Raw genomic sequence first — 15,070 nt, forward strand, 5'->3', positions numbered from 1 at the left:
ACATAGGTGTATAAACCAGAGAAGGAAAGATAAGATCCAAAAGAAAAAAGAGGGAAGGCGGGTGGGTAACCTGGACTGCAACAGCGAATACACTCGAACATCTACATTTATGATAAGTGTGCACAACTGTACTATGTTCTTCGAGTTTCACTGTGGCAGTCATTACATTTGGGTAGAGTCCCAAAGCAATGGTTGGGAGGTTGGAACTAGACAGCAGTAGGAGCAGCTATGAGGCCCTGCAGAACTGTAGTGGCAAAGCCTGCCCTGGATTTAGAGTAGAGTGGCAGATGATAAAGCTTTGTAAAGGTGTGCACTGAACTCCAAGTAGCAGCCTGTAAAATGTCTGTGGTTGGTACTCCCCTGAGAAAGGCTGCTGAGGTGACTGCAGCTCTGGTGGAGTGAGGCCTAATGCCCTTAGGCACTGGCTTGCCATGGTGTAAGTAGCAGAAACGAATACAGTGGCCTAACCACTTAGAAATAGTCTGCTTTGAGATAGGTTTTCCTTGTGATCCTGCAGCATATGCCACTAGTAATTGCTCTGTCTTCCTGAAAGCTTTGGTTATGTCCAAGGAGAATCTAAGTTGTCTGTGTATGTCCAAAGAATGCAGAATTCTCTCCCCCTTGTAATGCGGACTTGGGTAAAAGGTTGGTAGATGGATGGCTTGGTTAAGAGCCACACTGGACACTACTTTAGGCATAAATGTTGGGTCTGTCCTCAGGGAAACCCTGTCTGGATGAAAAATTATGAAAGGTTCCACAGTCATGAGAACCTGTAGCTCTGAAACTCGTCTTGCAGAAGTAATTGCTAAGAGCGGAGCTGTTTTCCAAGATAGAAACTTCATATCAGCAGAAGCAGCTGGCTCAAAAGGAGGCAGGGTGACCTTTTCCAAGACATAGTTGAGGTCCCATGCAGGTATTGGTAGTCTCCTTGGAGGCCTTAAATTTTTGGCTCCTCTGAGGTACTGCTTTAATAAAGGGTGAGAAAAAAGTGGTGGCTCTGTATTGTAATGAGCTGAAATGGCAGAGGCATGAATTTTAATTGATGAAAAAGATAGGCCTTTGTCAAGCATCTCAGTTAAGTATTGCAAAATCTGAGGAATATTTGGTACCGCTGTATCAGTTCCTTGTGCCTGGTTCCAGGCACAGAATCTCTTCCATTTTCCAGCATAAGACTTTCTAATACTAGGCCTTCTGACTTCCAGAATGACATCTATCACAGCTTTACTGACAGGTGTTTTTTGTATGACTACATTATCCGCCATGCTGCCAAGTTTAATGTCCTGAGTTGGCTGTGCATGATCTGATTGTTTTGCTGGGACAGTAGACGAGGTATTTGAGGTAAGGTCCAAGCTGGGTATAGACATAAGTTTCTTAGTATTGGATACCAGTACTGGGGTGGCCAGTCTGGGGCAATCAGTATCATCTTTGGCTTCTCCTGTCTGACCTTTGGGAGCACCCTGGGGAGGAGAGGCAGTGGAGGAAAGGCATATACCGATAGGTTTTTCCAGTTGAAAGATAGAGTGTCCACTTTCCATGCTTGTCTGTAATAAGTCCTTGTGCAGAATCTTTTTAGTTGGTAATTGAGAGGGGAGACAAATAGATCTATGTCCGGGCATCCCCATTTCCTTGTTATCATGCTGAAGACTTGTGGATCAAGCTGCCACTTGTAGGGATCCATGAGGTTTCTGCTTAGTTCGTCTGCCACAGTATTTTCCTTTCCTGGCAGGAATTGTGCCTGCAAATGTACATGGTAAGTCAAAGCTGTGTCCCACAAGGTCATGGCTAGTCTGCAAAGGGGGTAAGAATGTGTGCCCCCTTGCTTGTTTTTATACCACATGACCGTGGTGTTGTCTGTCTTTATCAGTAGTTGTCCCGGATGAAGTATCAAGATGACAACCTCCAAAGTGAATACCTACAAATCGCAGCTGATGCTCTGGCCTACCCAGGATCCATCTTGATTAACCGATCTCTGTCAGAAAGTTACGTTCCCACACTGTGGAAAGTATCACACATAATTCCCCTCCACAAAGGCGGTCCCTCCACAGAACTAACCAATTACCGCCCCATAGCTATTCTCTCTCCACTCTCCAAAATAACTAGAGAGATGCATACACTCTCAGGTCTCAGACTACCTCCTTACTAACAACCTCCTTTCCAATACTCAGCATGGTTTCCAACCAAACCATAGCACCACCACTGCCTTACTCTCCTTTACTAACACTATCCTTCAGCATAAAAATAATGGCTATCTCTCCTCTGCTACTTTCCTAGACATATCTAAAGCATCTGACATGGTCCCACACAAACAACTTATCTCTGTCCTCAATAACCTATCCTTCTCACAATCGGTCATCAACTGGTTTCAGAGTTACCTGTCTGACCGCCAACAATCCGTTGTATGGCAGAATGACATATCTCCCCAGCTACCTGTCTCCATAGGGGTTCCCCAAGGATCCATCCTTGGACCCCTACTCTTCTCTGTTTTCACCAATAATCTAGCCTCTGCCACCAAACATGGCACACTCATACAATACGCAGATGACTCAACCATCATCTGCTCAGCCCAGTCCCTACCCAAACTGCAAAAAGTCACACAGGAAGCCTTTTCCTCTGTTGAAACTTGGTTATCCGATGCCCAATTAATACTCAACCCAAACAAAACTAAACTACTCAACTTCCAACCCACCAAACATACTCAAAACAACTCTCACTTTAACATCACAGCAAAAGACAACACCACTATATACCCAACTGAACACACCAAATTGCTAGGAGTGGAAATAGAGAATAAACTAAAATTTGACATTCACATACCCTTGACCATAAAAAAGTCCACAAAAAACTAGGAGCGCTATACATAAATAAGCAACTTCTCACCAAAGCAGCAAAGATTTCAATAGCAAATTCCCACCTTATCTCCATCCTACTTTATGCCTGTCCAATATATACCAACCTAAGGCAATGCAATTTAAACAAGCTAGAGACCTGCTACAACAAAATCGCCAAATTCGCCACAGGGGTATCCTACTGTAGTCACCACTGTCTCTCACTTGCTGAACTGGGCTGGCTTGAACTCCCTCACCTCCTTCAATGGTATCAACTCTCACTTGCCCACAAACTAGTAAATCATCCACTAAATGTCCCATCCCTCCAGAATCTACTCCAACCCTATCGCACCACCAGACCACTAAGATCCAGCAACAAAAATCACTTGCAGATCACTAAAGCCAATAACTCTGCTGGTGAAGCACTATTCTCTTGCACCATAGCCAAATTATGGAACTCCCTCTCACTCACAATTACCTCCATACCATCATGCACCCACTTCAAAACTTTACTAAAAGCGCACCTAAAAACATGCTGGCTATGCCCTTGCAACTCCCACTCTAATATCACCCTCCCCATCCAACCACTACCTTTCTTTCCACTCCACTAACTACCTTGATTATAGCAAGCTCAGATGCTCATAAGCCAGTACTTATTATACAGCAGGAACTTCTTCTTGTAACATTTGTTAATGTCTGTTATGTACTTCACAGATAAAGATTCTAGTTGTCTACTGATGTACTATGTTCTTCATCTGTAAATATGTTGTAAGTAATTGCTATGTAAATTGTTAATCGCTATGTAATCCAATGTAACTACTGTCTGTTTATTTGAACTGTGGAGCTTTTCTCCCCGGGCCTCCTCTGAAAATGGACCTACGTCCAGTCAGACACTCCTGGTCAACAAATATAAATAAATAAATAAATAAATAAATAAAGTAGGTCCTTGAAGGTTGTCAGGGCATTTTGATCAGCTAACATCTATTTTTGATTGATATGTAGATGCATTTGGGTTGAGGACCATGTGCCCTAAATGCATCTTCCTGCCATGTGGGCTCCCCAGGCATAGTCTGACGCATCCGTTGTTAGTGTCTGCCTGGCTGGAAGTAATGTGAATGGCTGTCCCTTGTTCTGGTGACAATGTTGAGTCCAAACAGTTTTCAGGTACCATTGAAGTTTCCTCATATGCAGTCTTGCATATGGAATTAGTAGGATGAAGGATGCCATGAAGCCCAAAGCCTGCAGAATTTTTCTTGCAGATAACTGGGCCTTTATTGCCAACATTTTGAAATAGGTAGTCAGTCGCCTTTGTTTATCTGGCGTGAGATAAGCCATCTGGGCAGTTGTATTCAAGCTTGCACCCAGGAATATTATCTCTTGTGAGGGCACTAGTTTTGATTTATTTTTGTTGACTGTGTACCCTAGGCATGTTAGAAGTCTTTTCACAAACGCCAAATGTTGAAGAAGAATGTCCTTGTTCTCTGCTTGAATGAGACAGTCGTCCAAGTAAGGATATAATTGTATTCCTCTTTGTCTGCAGAATGCAATTACTGGTGCCAGGCACTTTGTAAAGACCCTGGGCACAGCAGATAAGCCAAAGGGTAGTGCAGAGAATTGATAATGCATTGAACCAGCCTTGAATCTTAGGTATCTTCTGCATGATTGTCTGATTGGAACATGCAGGTATGCCTCTTTTAGGTCTAAAGTTACAAGCCAAGCATTCTTGCCCAGCATGGGCAGAAGCTGCTGCAAATTCAACATTTTGAATTTTGGAATATCCAGGAAAGTGTTCAGAATAGATAGGTCCAGTATCGGCCTCCAGGCCTTGTCCTTTCTGGGTACCAAGAACAGTCTTGAGTAAAATCCTTGTCCCTGCTCTTGCACTGGTACTTGTTGAATAGCCCCCATGTCCATGAGGGATGAGACTTGTTTTTGTGCCTCTGCCCATTGATTTTTTGGCAGATCTGGCCAGCCATCTGCCTTTGGCAGAGTATGGAAATGGAACTTGTAGCCTTGTGACACTATGTTTAGAACCCACTTGTCCTGGGTTATGATGTGCCAATTTTGAACAAAATGTGCTAATTTTCCCCCTAAGGGTGCTGCCAGAAGATAAATGCTTGGCGCAGGCAGGGGGAAGTCATTGGGACTGTTTTCTGTATGTTTGTGATCTATCTTCTCCAGTTTTGGAGGTAGAAGCACCCCATTGCTTGGACCTATAAGAACCTTGCGCCTGGGATCTGCCCCTAGGGCATCTGGATCTGCCCCTTTGAGGTCAGTCTGACACAGGAAAGGACCAATTTTTTGTAGGCCAGTGTCTACTAAACCTAGGTGGCTGTACTTGTAAAAAATCTTTGACAGTTTGCATACATTTAGCTTTGTCCTCCATTTTCTTTAACAGCTCTTCTGCCTTAACACCAAACAAAGTATCATGCTGTAAAGGTGCATCTAATAATTTAACTTTAACATGATCAAGCAGATTTTGTTCCTTTAACCAAGCAGGCCTCCTAATTACAGAACCCGTAACTGCGGCCCTGCAGGAGGCCTCCAAAGAATCAAAACCACATTGCAAAGTATGTTTTCCAACTTGTTCTGCTGCATACAATAAATCCTGCATTTCCTTGTTTTTTGCACATTCAGAATTTAACATTTTCTGTTTAAACAATCCCATGACATGTTGCTGATACTTAAGCATATGAAATTGACAGTTTAAGGCCCTTATAGCCAAAGTTGCAGATGTGTAAACCTTAAATTTGTGCGAGTCAGGAACTCTGTAATATCTGTCAGGCTTAACAGGAGCTGGGGGTAAGGAGTCAGAGGTCAGACCAGACTCCGAAAACACATCATCTACAATGTATAACACAGGTGGAATGGCTAGAGGCCTGTGCTGAGGTAGTAAAAGAAAATCCCTGAGCCTCTTTTTAGATTCAGAAAAATCTTGGCTCTCTCAGTGGAAATGCTCCTTCATGGTATGCAAGGTTTCCCCAAAAAAATAGTCCTCAGGAGGAGATGCTGAAGGTATAGATTCTTCAGCATCAGAATCCTCATGGGGGGAAGAGAATATTCCTGATCAGAAGAGGAATCAGAAGAAATAGAAACCTGATCTGAAGATTCATAGTCAGTGTCTTGCGTAGGCCTCTTATCAGTTGGGGGATGGGAACCCCTGATCAAGGTAATCAAGTCTTCGGCCATTTTGAGCATCTGTTTTTTTGGCATAGAGGCCTGTCCACGTGGCTCTTGAGTTTGTTTCCTTGCTTTAGAAGGTGTTTTAGTCTTTGCCTTTGAAGCTGAAGTCGTTTTAATGTAAAGATGTTTGGGTCTGAATACACTCTCAGAAGCCGGTACCTGCTCAGTGGCTCTGGACCCGTCTGAGGGATTAGCGTCCGAGGCTCCAATACCTTGAGTATCCAGTGGCATAGCTGACTCCACATGGGAGTCGGTAGTGGCCTGCGACTCTAAAGTAGCGGGCGTCAGGGGCTGCGAAAGCACCTCACTGAGAACCGGCGACTGGCTTAGGAGAAGCTTTGTCGTTGGTTTTGGGCCTCGGTTGATTTTCTCTATCCTTTTCTTTGCGTTTTTTGTAAACTCCGGTAGTCAGATGGCTATCCAACGACATTTCAGGATAATTAAACCGGCGTCCAAATAAGTTTAAAGCAAAATCATACTGACGCTTAATAGTGCGTTGGTTAAATCTAGCACAAAACCGACAACCAGTAATGTTGTGATCAGGGCCTAGGCAAGGAATACTGTAAGAATAAAAATCCTTATGAGGTATTTGCTTTCCACAAGAAATACAATTATTAACTTTTACTGACATAGGTCTGGAGCAAGAAAAAAGTTTCCCCAACGGGGTACTTAGCTTTATTGAAGACTTCAGATCTGAAATTCAAACACTAAAATCTCAGGAGTCGGCCGACCGGCACTTGCGAACTGCTTCTGCTTCTGGCACCGTGCGGCAAGAAAGACTGAAGAAAATGGCGTTGGCTGCTTCTTTTATACCCCTGACGTCAGGGAAGGGGCGACAGCAGCCGATGCAGGACCCAAGACTTTGGAATTCAGGCCGACTGAGGGCAACCTGCCAGCAGGATTACCCAAATGTAATGACTACAACAATAAAACAGGAAGAACATCCTTTTGGTCGTCCGCTGTCATGGACCCTGGGGTAGACCCAGCGATCTCCTTGACAAGTATTCCCTGGAGTCTAATTACATGTGCCATATAATTCAATGCATGTACCAAAAATGTGGCTGAAGCGTACACCAGTTTCCCAAAGTGGTCCATCATCCTGGACTCTCAGTCTGATGGATGGACCTTGGACCTCTCCTGCACAAGCTCCTTCTTAGTGGCCACTGCCAATACCATGGCATCTATGGGGGATCCCTTGGTCCAGTAGGTCTTATCTGAGGAAGAACTCAATGCCTTGTCAGGGTGTTTGGGGATCGGCTCCACCGTGTCCAGTTCCTTCCATGCCAGAGATGTAAATAAATCCACCAGTGGATCTGTGGGAGGGGACAACCAGGAAGTAAAGCGTCCTGCGCCAAACACCTCCAGGAACACCAATTCGTCCGAGTTGGGTTTCTGGGCGGACCACCCCCCTCGCTGACAAAGAATCTCCATTATGTCTTCTTCAGGGGGTGACCGAGGGGAACCTTCCCCTTCCTTCAAATTGGTGTCCTTTGTGAGGGACTCCAGTGGGGAGTCAATGACCTTCCTTTTGCATGTATGTTCTTGATGCACATCCTCAGGATGAGTTTCTGGGGAGGACTCAAACATCTGGCTGCTCCCACATGTGAGCTCCCTGGGGCAAACAGGCAGCAGGCTGTTCCTGAGGCAGCAGGATGGCAGAATGCATGCCAGAAACAGAGAGAGCTAGGGCGACCTCCAAAGATGAGATCATCAAGGGTCTCGATGGTATTGAGAGAACCCTCTCCACCCATTCAAAAGCGGAAGAAGAGCGAACCATCTGAGTAGGGACTACAGACGGGTCTGCCACCCTCTAGATCAATGAGGGAGTCAGAGCCAAATCTCCAGGCACCGAGACTCCGATTGGAAGGCTCTGCTCTGAAAAACTTGGAGCAGACACCATTCCCTTTGATCTGAGCTCATCGGATCCAACCTACTCAAGGTAATGGCTGGCGTCGGGGTACAAAGTGCTGTCAGTGCTGACCCCTCGACTCAGAGAGCCTTCGGATCAGAGGGCTCTGAAACCGGGGGTCGGATCAGAGAAGGAGTAATTGGTAGGAACATGGACTGCATGCACTCCCCCCCCCAAAAGAGGGAGAAGGGGCAGGCAAGACTCCCATCTGTATCTGAGTGCGGATACATTTCTGCATCATCCTGTTCATCTCAAATTTGTAAACGCTGCTGGTGGATCGGGATGAAGAGGCCACCGATACTGGCCTGGAGGGTGAAGCTGGGGCCGGTGAATGTATCCGAAGCTCCTCCAGCTCAGGGAAGAAGAGAAGGGAATGGAGCCAGGGAGACTCCGGTCGTGGAGTTGAGCGGACCTTAGCCGGTGGACCAGAGGAAGATGAGCGATCAGGGGACTGCTTCCTCAGCTTGTCCTTGTGTTTATGCTTGTCCCCATCCCTGGACCTCTTGGCGGGAGGTTGAGTCCCAGAGGCCGGGGTGGAGACAGAAGTAGCAGTAGAAGTCGGGTTGAGGAAGCCTGGTTCCTGGTGGTAGGAGGGGGAAGAAGGCATTTAAAGATAAACTTATTCCTCCTGTCCATCAATGCATGGGGACTGAAGCCCACACAGATGGAACAGGAGGACTCTACATGGGAAACCCCTAAGCATACCATGCACAGAGTGTAGCCATCAGCTGGGAAGAACTTATGGCCACACTCTGTGCACTTATGAAAGCATGGTTTAGGGTTCTCAGACATAATTCCAGCAGAGAGGGCCCAACCAGAACACAGTCTCTCACACACACACACACAAACACACACACACGCTTCCAGACAGACAATAGAAAGAAGTTTTTTTTAATACTGATCCAAACAGCACAAGGGAGGAGAGGTAGAAAAGATAGAAATAGAAAAGTAAGAAGAAAGTAGAGTAAAAAGCCGTGGTGGTACAGCGATAGCATTTTTACCTCACAGCAAGAGGTTCTCCTGTTTGATTCTCGGCTGGAGTGCCTTCTGTGTAGAGTCTGCATGTCCTCCCCACGGTCGAGTGGCCTCCGAAAGACATGCGTGAATGGGAGTGCCTTCGCTGAAGTTGGGCGTCGGGCTGGCAACTCGGCACCATAAAAATCTGCTGCCAATCATTAGCGGACCAGAGTACAGCTGTGGTGACCCCTAACCGGAAAAAGCCAAAAAGACAAACAAACAAGTAAAAGAAAGTAGAGAATCCCAAAGGAAAATAAATCACTTACCAAAATAGAAGCTCAGAGCAGTAGATCATGATGCTTATGCTAGCGTGGCAAATGAGATCTGAAGGGAGGAGGGAGACAGGGGACATTATGGGTAGGGGAGGAGCTTGGAGCTCAGATCAGATGCTGGAAATGCGGCCAAGTTGGATCCGTGGTGGATCTGAGTACCCACAAATGAAGACAACAACTTCAAATCTTTTAAACAGTCTGAAAAATATGGTGTACTTGATTCTGACAAAGAACATGTAAGTTCACAATCATCTAAACTGTGTTTTTACAGAAAAAATGCTTCACAGTTCTGCGGCATGGATAGTTCTTGTGAATATTTTATATTGCAAATGTAAAATTATTCTGCTGTATCAAAAGATAATAATATTGCACTGTAAAAAAAAATTAATCTGTTAAGACTACAGTACCATACCTGAAGAAATCTTTCCAATTACAGACCAAACCTGTAACTAATCTAACTTTTGGAATGCCTAATATTTTAAAGACAGGTAAAACATAATTGTTAAGGTATAGAAAGTATACTGCATTAATGCAGTACACAGCAGAAGGCAAAACTTTTTTATTGCTATGTTCATTCAATTGTACACAAGCTGGGTGAATGTTCCCATAAATATAGTTTCAGATATGTACTGCTACAAGCAGCATAAACCAAATAATGGTTTAGCTAGCATGCAACCTCATCTAGAGACTTAACAGTTCACTAGTTTTCAGATCTCTCCACTCCCCGACCTTCCAAGAAATAGACTTTGTTCTGTACATTCCCATTTCACTACAGAAGGCCTTCTGAAAATCTATACTCACTCCTGTACCCAGGTAGACATTGTGTTTCTGTGTCAGGAGCTATTTGGTTTGAATTCTTTTCTGTTAACATGTTAGAATTTAAACAGATACACTTTCTGGACAGGCAATATGTTGCATGCTATTAAACTGAAATTGATGTGCATTTGCAGTGACAGTGACCTATACCGAAAGGAAGAGCTCCTCATTACAGTGCTCTATTCTTTTGGGGGGGAGGTCAGGCATTATATGGGTCATGGGTGACCCATGCCACACAAGATCCAGCTATACTGTTCTCCTTGGAGACAGGCTGATGCTGTCACTATATGCCACAGCCCAAATTTACCTAGGGAAAATACAGGTAGAGAGACTACTCAGTTTCTTGCCTACCCTTTAGGTAAGTGTGAGCGTGTTGGGGGGGGGGGGGGGAATAAACCAAACCATTATGGAATGGTTAGTTTCAAGGGCTACCAACTACTTATGGTCAGAATGTTTTTCCACCATCAGACGTGGAATGGTCACAATGTCTGCATGATAAAGGAACACTTAACAACATCCGGCCAAAGCTTCACTACCACAAAAAGTATATATTGCAAAGTCTTATAATATGTACTAAATGCACATGCACATCTGCCATATATTATGAACAGACCTGTAATACAGTCCTTGCCCTACCTCTGTGTTGAACCTAACATAGGGGCACATTGCATCCAATACTACTTCCTGGTGGATTACACTAGTTTCACTAATCCGAAGAGAGAACTTCAAACTCCCACGAAGTTTATCAGATGAAGCAATGGCCAAAGGACTCAAGAGATGTACAACAGGCTTTCTAGAAAAAGCAGACAACAAAACAATCAATGAGAACAATGTGTGTCTCTCTGTTGCACAATCTGCTGTTTGTAATTCTGAACCCAAGTTCCACAATCTGCTGTTTGTAATTCTGAACCCAAGTTGCAATTACACTTGTTTATGACTCAGTTTAAAGGCAACATACACATTTGTTATAATACTCTAACCAAAAGGTAATTTTAGAGCAGATTTGCAGCAGAGGTGTGAGTAAAGCATACAAGTCACAAGATAAATGTCATGTCACCATGAGCGTAGCCAGGACTTTTATAACTGTTTCCACCACTACCAGCAAACTCCCCATTTTGCAAATGTCATGCAATACTAGTTACATAATGCAATCTGCAACGTACATTATAGTTCTTTTGCCAGAAACATTTAGACATTTTCAAAGTACTATAATAAGCACATTTCCAATAGCATACATGCTTACGTGAACACCTTAGCTTACATTGGCTAAATCTATGAACATCATTACTGTATGGTGATGAAGTGATATGCTGAACAGCAATCGTGTTAGTTAAAGAAAATAACCTTCATAATGAGTAGTTACAAAGACTATGTGTGAGGATTTAGTTAACATCTATCAAATAATATGTAAAGGTTACAAATCTTAGCACACTAACACCACATTAAGTTATTTTTAATAGACTTTTTGAATTCTATTAAAGCACTGTAATATGTCGAAGTAATAATATCAGTTAGCTTTCTTCATGTTTTTGGTGCAAGTGGAACTACTGATTACTTAAGTTCTTATGGCTGACTGCTTCATTGAATTTTAAACCTTACTGCTTAAATAATTTAATACTTTACATGGAAATTTTCCACAAAGTGTCTACTGTCTGAACTTTAACCTAAATGACCCTCAATTTCATATGTATTGTTGGGCTAACTGAACCACTTTCAAATGGAATTTCTTCCAATTATTTACTCAACACATCAACAAGGCCATCATAGTTAATAATTATGGCAGAAACAGGTATCCAAATATTGATTTCAAGGTAGACAGAGGCAAGGGTTTAGTCTTAATACAAAGGGACAAGCTTTGTGAGTGGCAGATAATTGTTAATTGAACACTTTAGCTGGAATATTTAGGTTGGAGGCTTAGATTTTACATTAGTTCTCTTTTATTGGTTAAATGTAGTTATTCAGATGAACTTAGTTTTGTTGAGCACAGTTGGGTTTGTTTGTAGGACTAGGTCCTAGAAAGGTAACTGCCTTGGCACACATTAACAGAAGGCACTACACTTCTGCACCATGTAGCCATTAAAAAACTGCAATCTTTTATCCATGTCGGCAGAATTGCCCACAACAAATCACTTCTAGTACAAACCATTTTGATCATCTATGTAAAACCCATCCTACCAGCTTTAATAGTACAAACACATTTTAGTCCTTGTAAAGGCAGTGTCTGAGCAATTGTGAATCAGTATGAGTTCATCCAGGTACCTTAACCAAATTCAAAATCCATTGAGTAAGAAATTATTTCACTTGCTTTACAACACGGGCACACACATTGTTGCACTCAGGAAACTCATAGGATCAGCTAATTTCAGACTTGAGTTACACAAGTTATGGGATAGGAATTATACTTAAAAAGGGACTGTAATGTAAAAATAGTCAAAGTAATGAGAGACTCTAGGAGGAGATATGTGCTTTTAGAATTATCTTTCGAAAAAACAGTGAAAAATATATCACTTCAGACTCCGTATAACAAAAATAAATAAATAAATAAATAGAATTTTCTGGGACCTGTCTCAACTAACCTCAAGATTTATTCTCCAATTATTCATTTTAATGGGAACTTGAAATTTAATCTTAAGTTCAACATTTGATAAAATGGCCTCTAGGTTATCTTCATCTCTCAAGTTAAGTTGAGGTAGTGGATCGTTATTGATAAATCTCTTTGGGAACTGACTTTACCTTTTATTTTTCAGCCCATAAATCAAAGGTTAGGCTAGATTTCTTTTTGTTTCCAGGCTAATTTCCTGTCCACTTTCTAAACTTGTAACTTTTGTCAGACCATTCTCTTATTGTTCAACTATCTTGATGAAAATTTATTTTTCAAAGAGCTTTAGAGCCAGCCTCAAGTAAAAATTAAACTCAGACTTTCCAAATAGTAATTTACTATTAAACACTGCAAACATGAGATACTGGATATGTTTATATTCAATGACAGATAACTTTTAGTTATGTACTTACCATAACTTTGGATGTATGGGATCCATCTCGCCTACATTCATCACTGATAGGTTCGGAGCCGATCCGTCGGCTCCAACTCGGCCGTTATACACTAGAACAAAGTCTCTTATTGGCTGGGCTACCCCTTATCCCACAATGCACCACACCTGCTTCCCCAGATCTTGTTTGTTCGCTCTCATACATACATACAGGAACAAAACACATAGTAATAACTGTAACCAACTAGAGTCCTTCCAGAGGAGAGCTCAGCAAGACCAATGTTTCCTCCAAATCCAAAAGGTAGGGGGAAGGAGGGTGGGTATGAGATGGATCCCATACATCCAAAGTTATGGTAAGTACATAACTAAAAGATGTAATGGGATCCTATCTCGCCTACATTCATCACTGATGGGACAGCGTCCCTAGCACCTAAAACCCCGGGTGGCTCACTGGAATACACTCCTGAGAACTGCGGAACCAAATGAAGCACTGCCTCGGGAAGCCACATCAAGCTTGTAATGAGAAATGAAGGTGTGCGGAGAAGACCAAGTAGCAGCCGCACAAATATCATCTATTGAAACTTTGGAATGAAAAGCTACAGAGGTGGCCATAGCCCTAGTAGAATGAGCTTTGATTGGGAAAGGCAGCTCCTTGCCTGAGTGGGAATAAATGAAAGTGATGCAATCTTTAATCCATCTAGCAATGGTGGCTTTGGCAACTGGAAGACCCAACCTATTCTCTGCAAAGGACACAAACAGTTGGTCAGATTTTCGAGTCTGAGTGGTCCTATCCAAGTAAAAACACAGTTGCCTATGAACATCCAACTGGTGAAAGGTATATTCTGCTCTATCAGAAAAATTTGGAAAGAAAACTGGAAGCTCCAATGATTGCTGAATGCATAAAGGGGATGCTACCTTAGGCAAAAAAGATGGATTCAATCTAAGGGAAACTCTGTCTTTGTGAAAGATCAAATACGGAGGGGAAGAACAGAGGGCCTGAAGCTCTGAGACACGCTTAGCAGAAGTAATAGCCACTAGAAAGGCCGTTTTCCACGACAGAAATTTTTATATCACAAGTGGCCGCCGGTTCAAAGGGACGGGCAGTTAAGGAGGCCAGAACCAAATTTAAGTCCCAAGGGGGAATGGGATGAGCTACAGGAGGCCTGAGGAGCCAGGCTCCTTTAAGAAAGGACTTGCAAAGTCTGTTAGCCATTAAAGAGGGGTCTGCAGCAACATGAAAATTAGATATAGCCGCCAATTGAAGTTTAAATGTGGAGACTGAAGAGCCAGAATGAAATAAGGAAGCTAGAAATTCCAAGACCTGCGGAATTGGGGCCGTAAGAGGATCAATGCCTCGCTGCTGGGCCCAACAAACAAACCTTTTCCATTTGCTGGAATACAGCTTAACGGTAGACGGCTTGTGGGAAGAAGACAAGATGTGCATCACTTCCGAAGAAAGAGAAAGATCTCTAACTAAGGATGGAAGTGGAGTAACCAAGCAGCCAGTCGCAGCGACCGGAGGGACGGATGAGAGTGCCCCAATGGATTGGATAGCAGATCCGGCACTGGGTCCAGAATCCAAGGGCCCTGTGTCGCATACTTCTGAAGAAACGGAACCAAACCTGACGGGGCCAATGTGGGACGACCAAAATCATATCGCACCCGACATGAAGAGCCTTCTGAATCACCCTCGGGAGAAGGGGAATCGGAGGGAAGGCATAAAGCAGACCCGGGGGCCAAGTGTGGGCTAGAGCGTCCCTTGGGGACTGTCCTTGAGAGGGCGTCAGAGTGAAGAACTCTCTGCACTTCGCATTGTTGGGGCTGGCGAACAAGTCGCAACAAGGGAGGCCCCATTTGGCAAAGATTAGCGCAGCCACTCTGTTGTTGAGGGACCACTCGTGGGGCAGCAGGAGGGTCCTGCTGAGCCTGTCTGCAATCACATTGGCCTTCCCCGGAATGTGCGTGGCTACTAAGAAACATCGAGAGGCTATGGCCCAGCGCCATACTCTCATGGCCTCCCTGCAAAGGGGGTAGGACCTGGTTCCCCCCTGCTTGTTT

The 15,070-nt window shown here is 43.6% G+C and overlaps 1 protein-coding gene across 1 annotated transcript in view; it reads right to left on the reverse strand.

Annotated features, from left to right (window-relative positions):
* Positions 1-15,070, reverse strand: part of MAN2C1 (mannosidase alpha class 2C member 1) — a 1,630,015-nt gene that overhangs the window by 303,402 nt on the left and 1,311,543 nt on the right. Inside the window, exon 20 of the mRNA XM_044077185.1 lies at positions 10,659-10,815. Within this exon, the coding sequence (XP_043933120.1) occupies positions 10,659-10,815 (157 nt within the window). The remainder of the gene's footprint in view (positions 1-10,658; positions 10,816-15,070) is intronic.

Source organism: Protopterus annectens, chromosome 7.part0 (genome assembly GCF_019279795.1).
Source record: "Protopterus annectens isolate FY-2018-M chromosome 7.part0, PAN1.0, whole genome shotgun sequence".
In the NCBI taxonomy this organism is placed as follows: Eukaryota; Metazoa; Chordata; order Ceratodontiformes; family Protopteridae; genus Protopterus; species Protopterus annectens.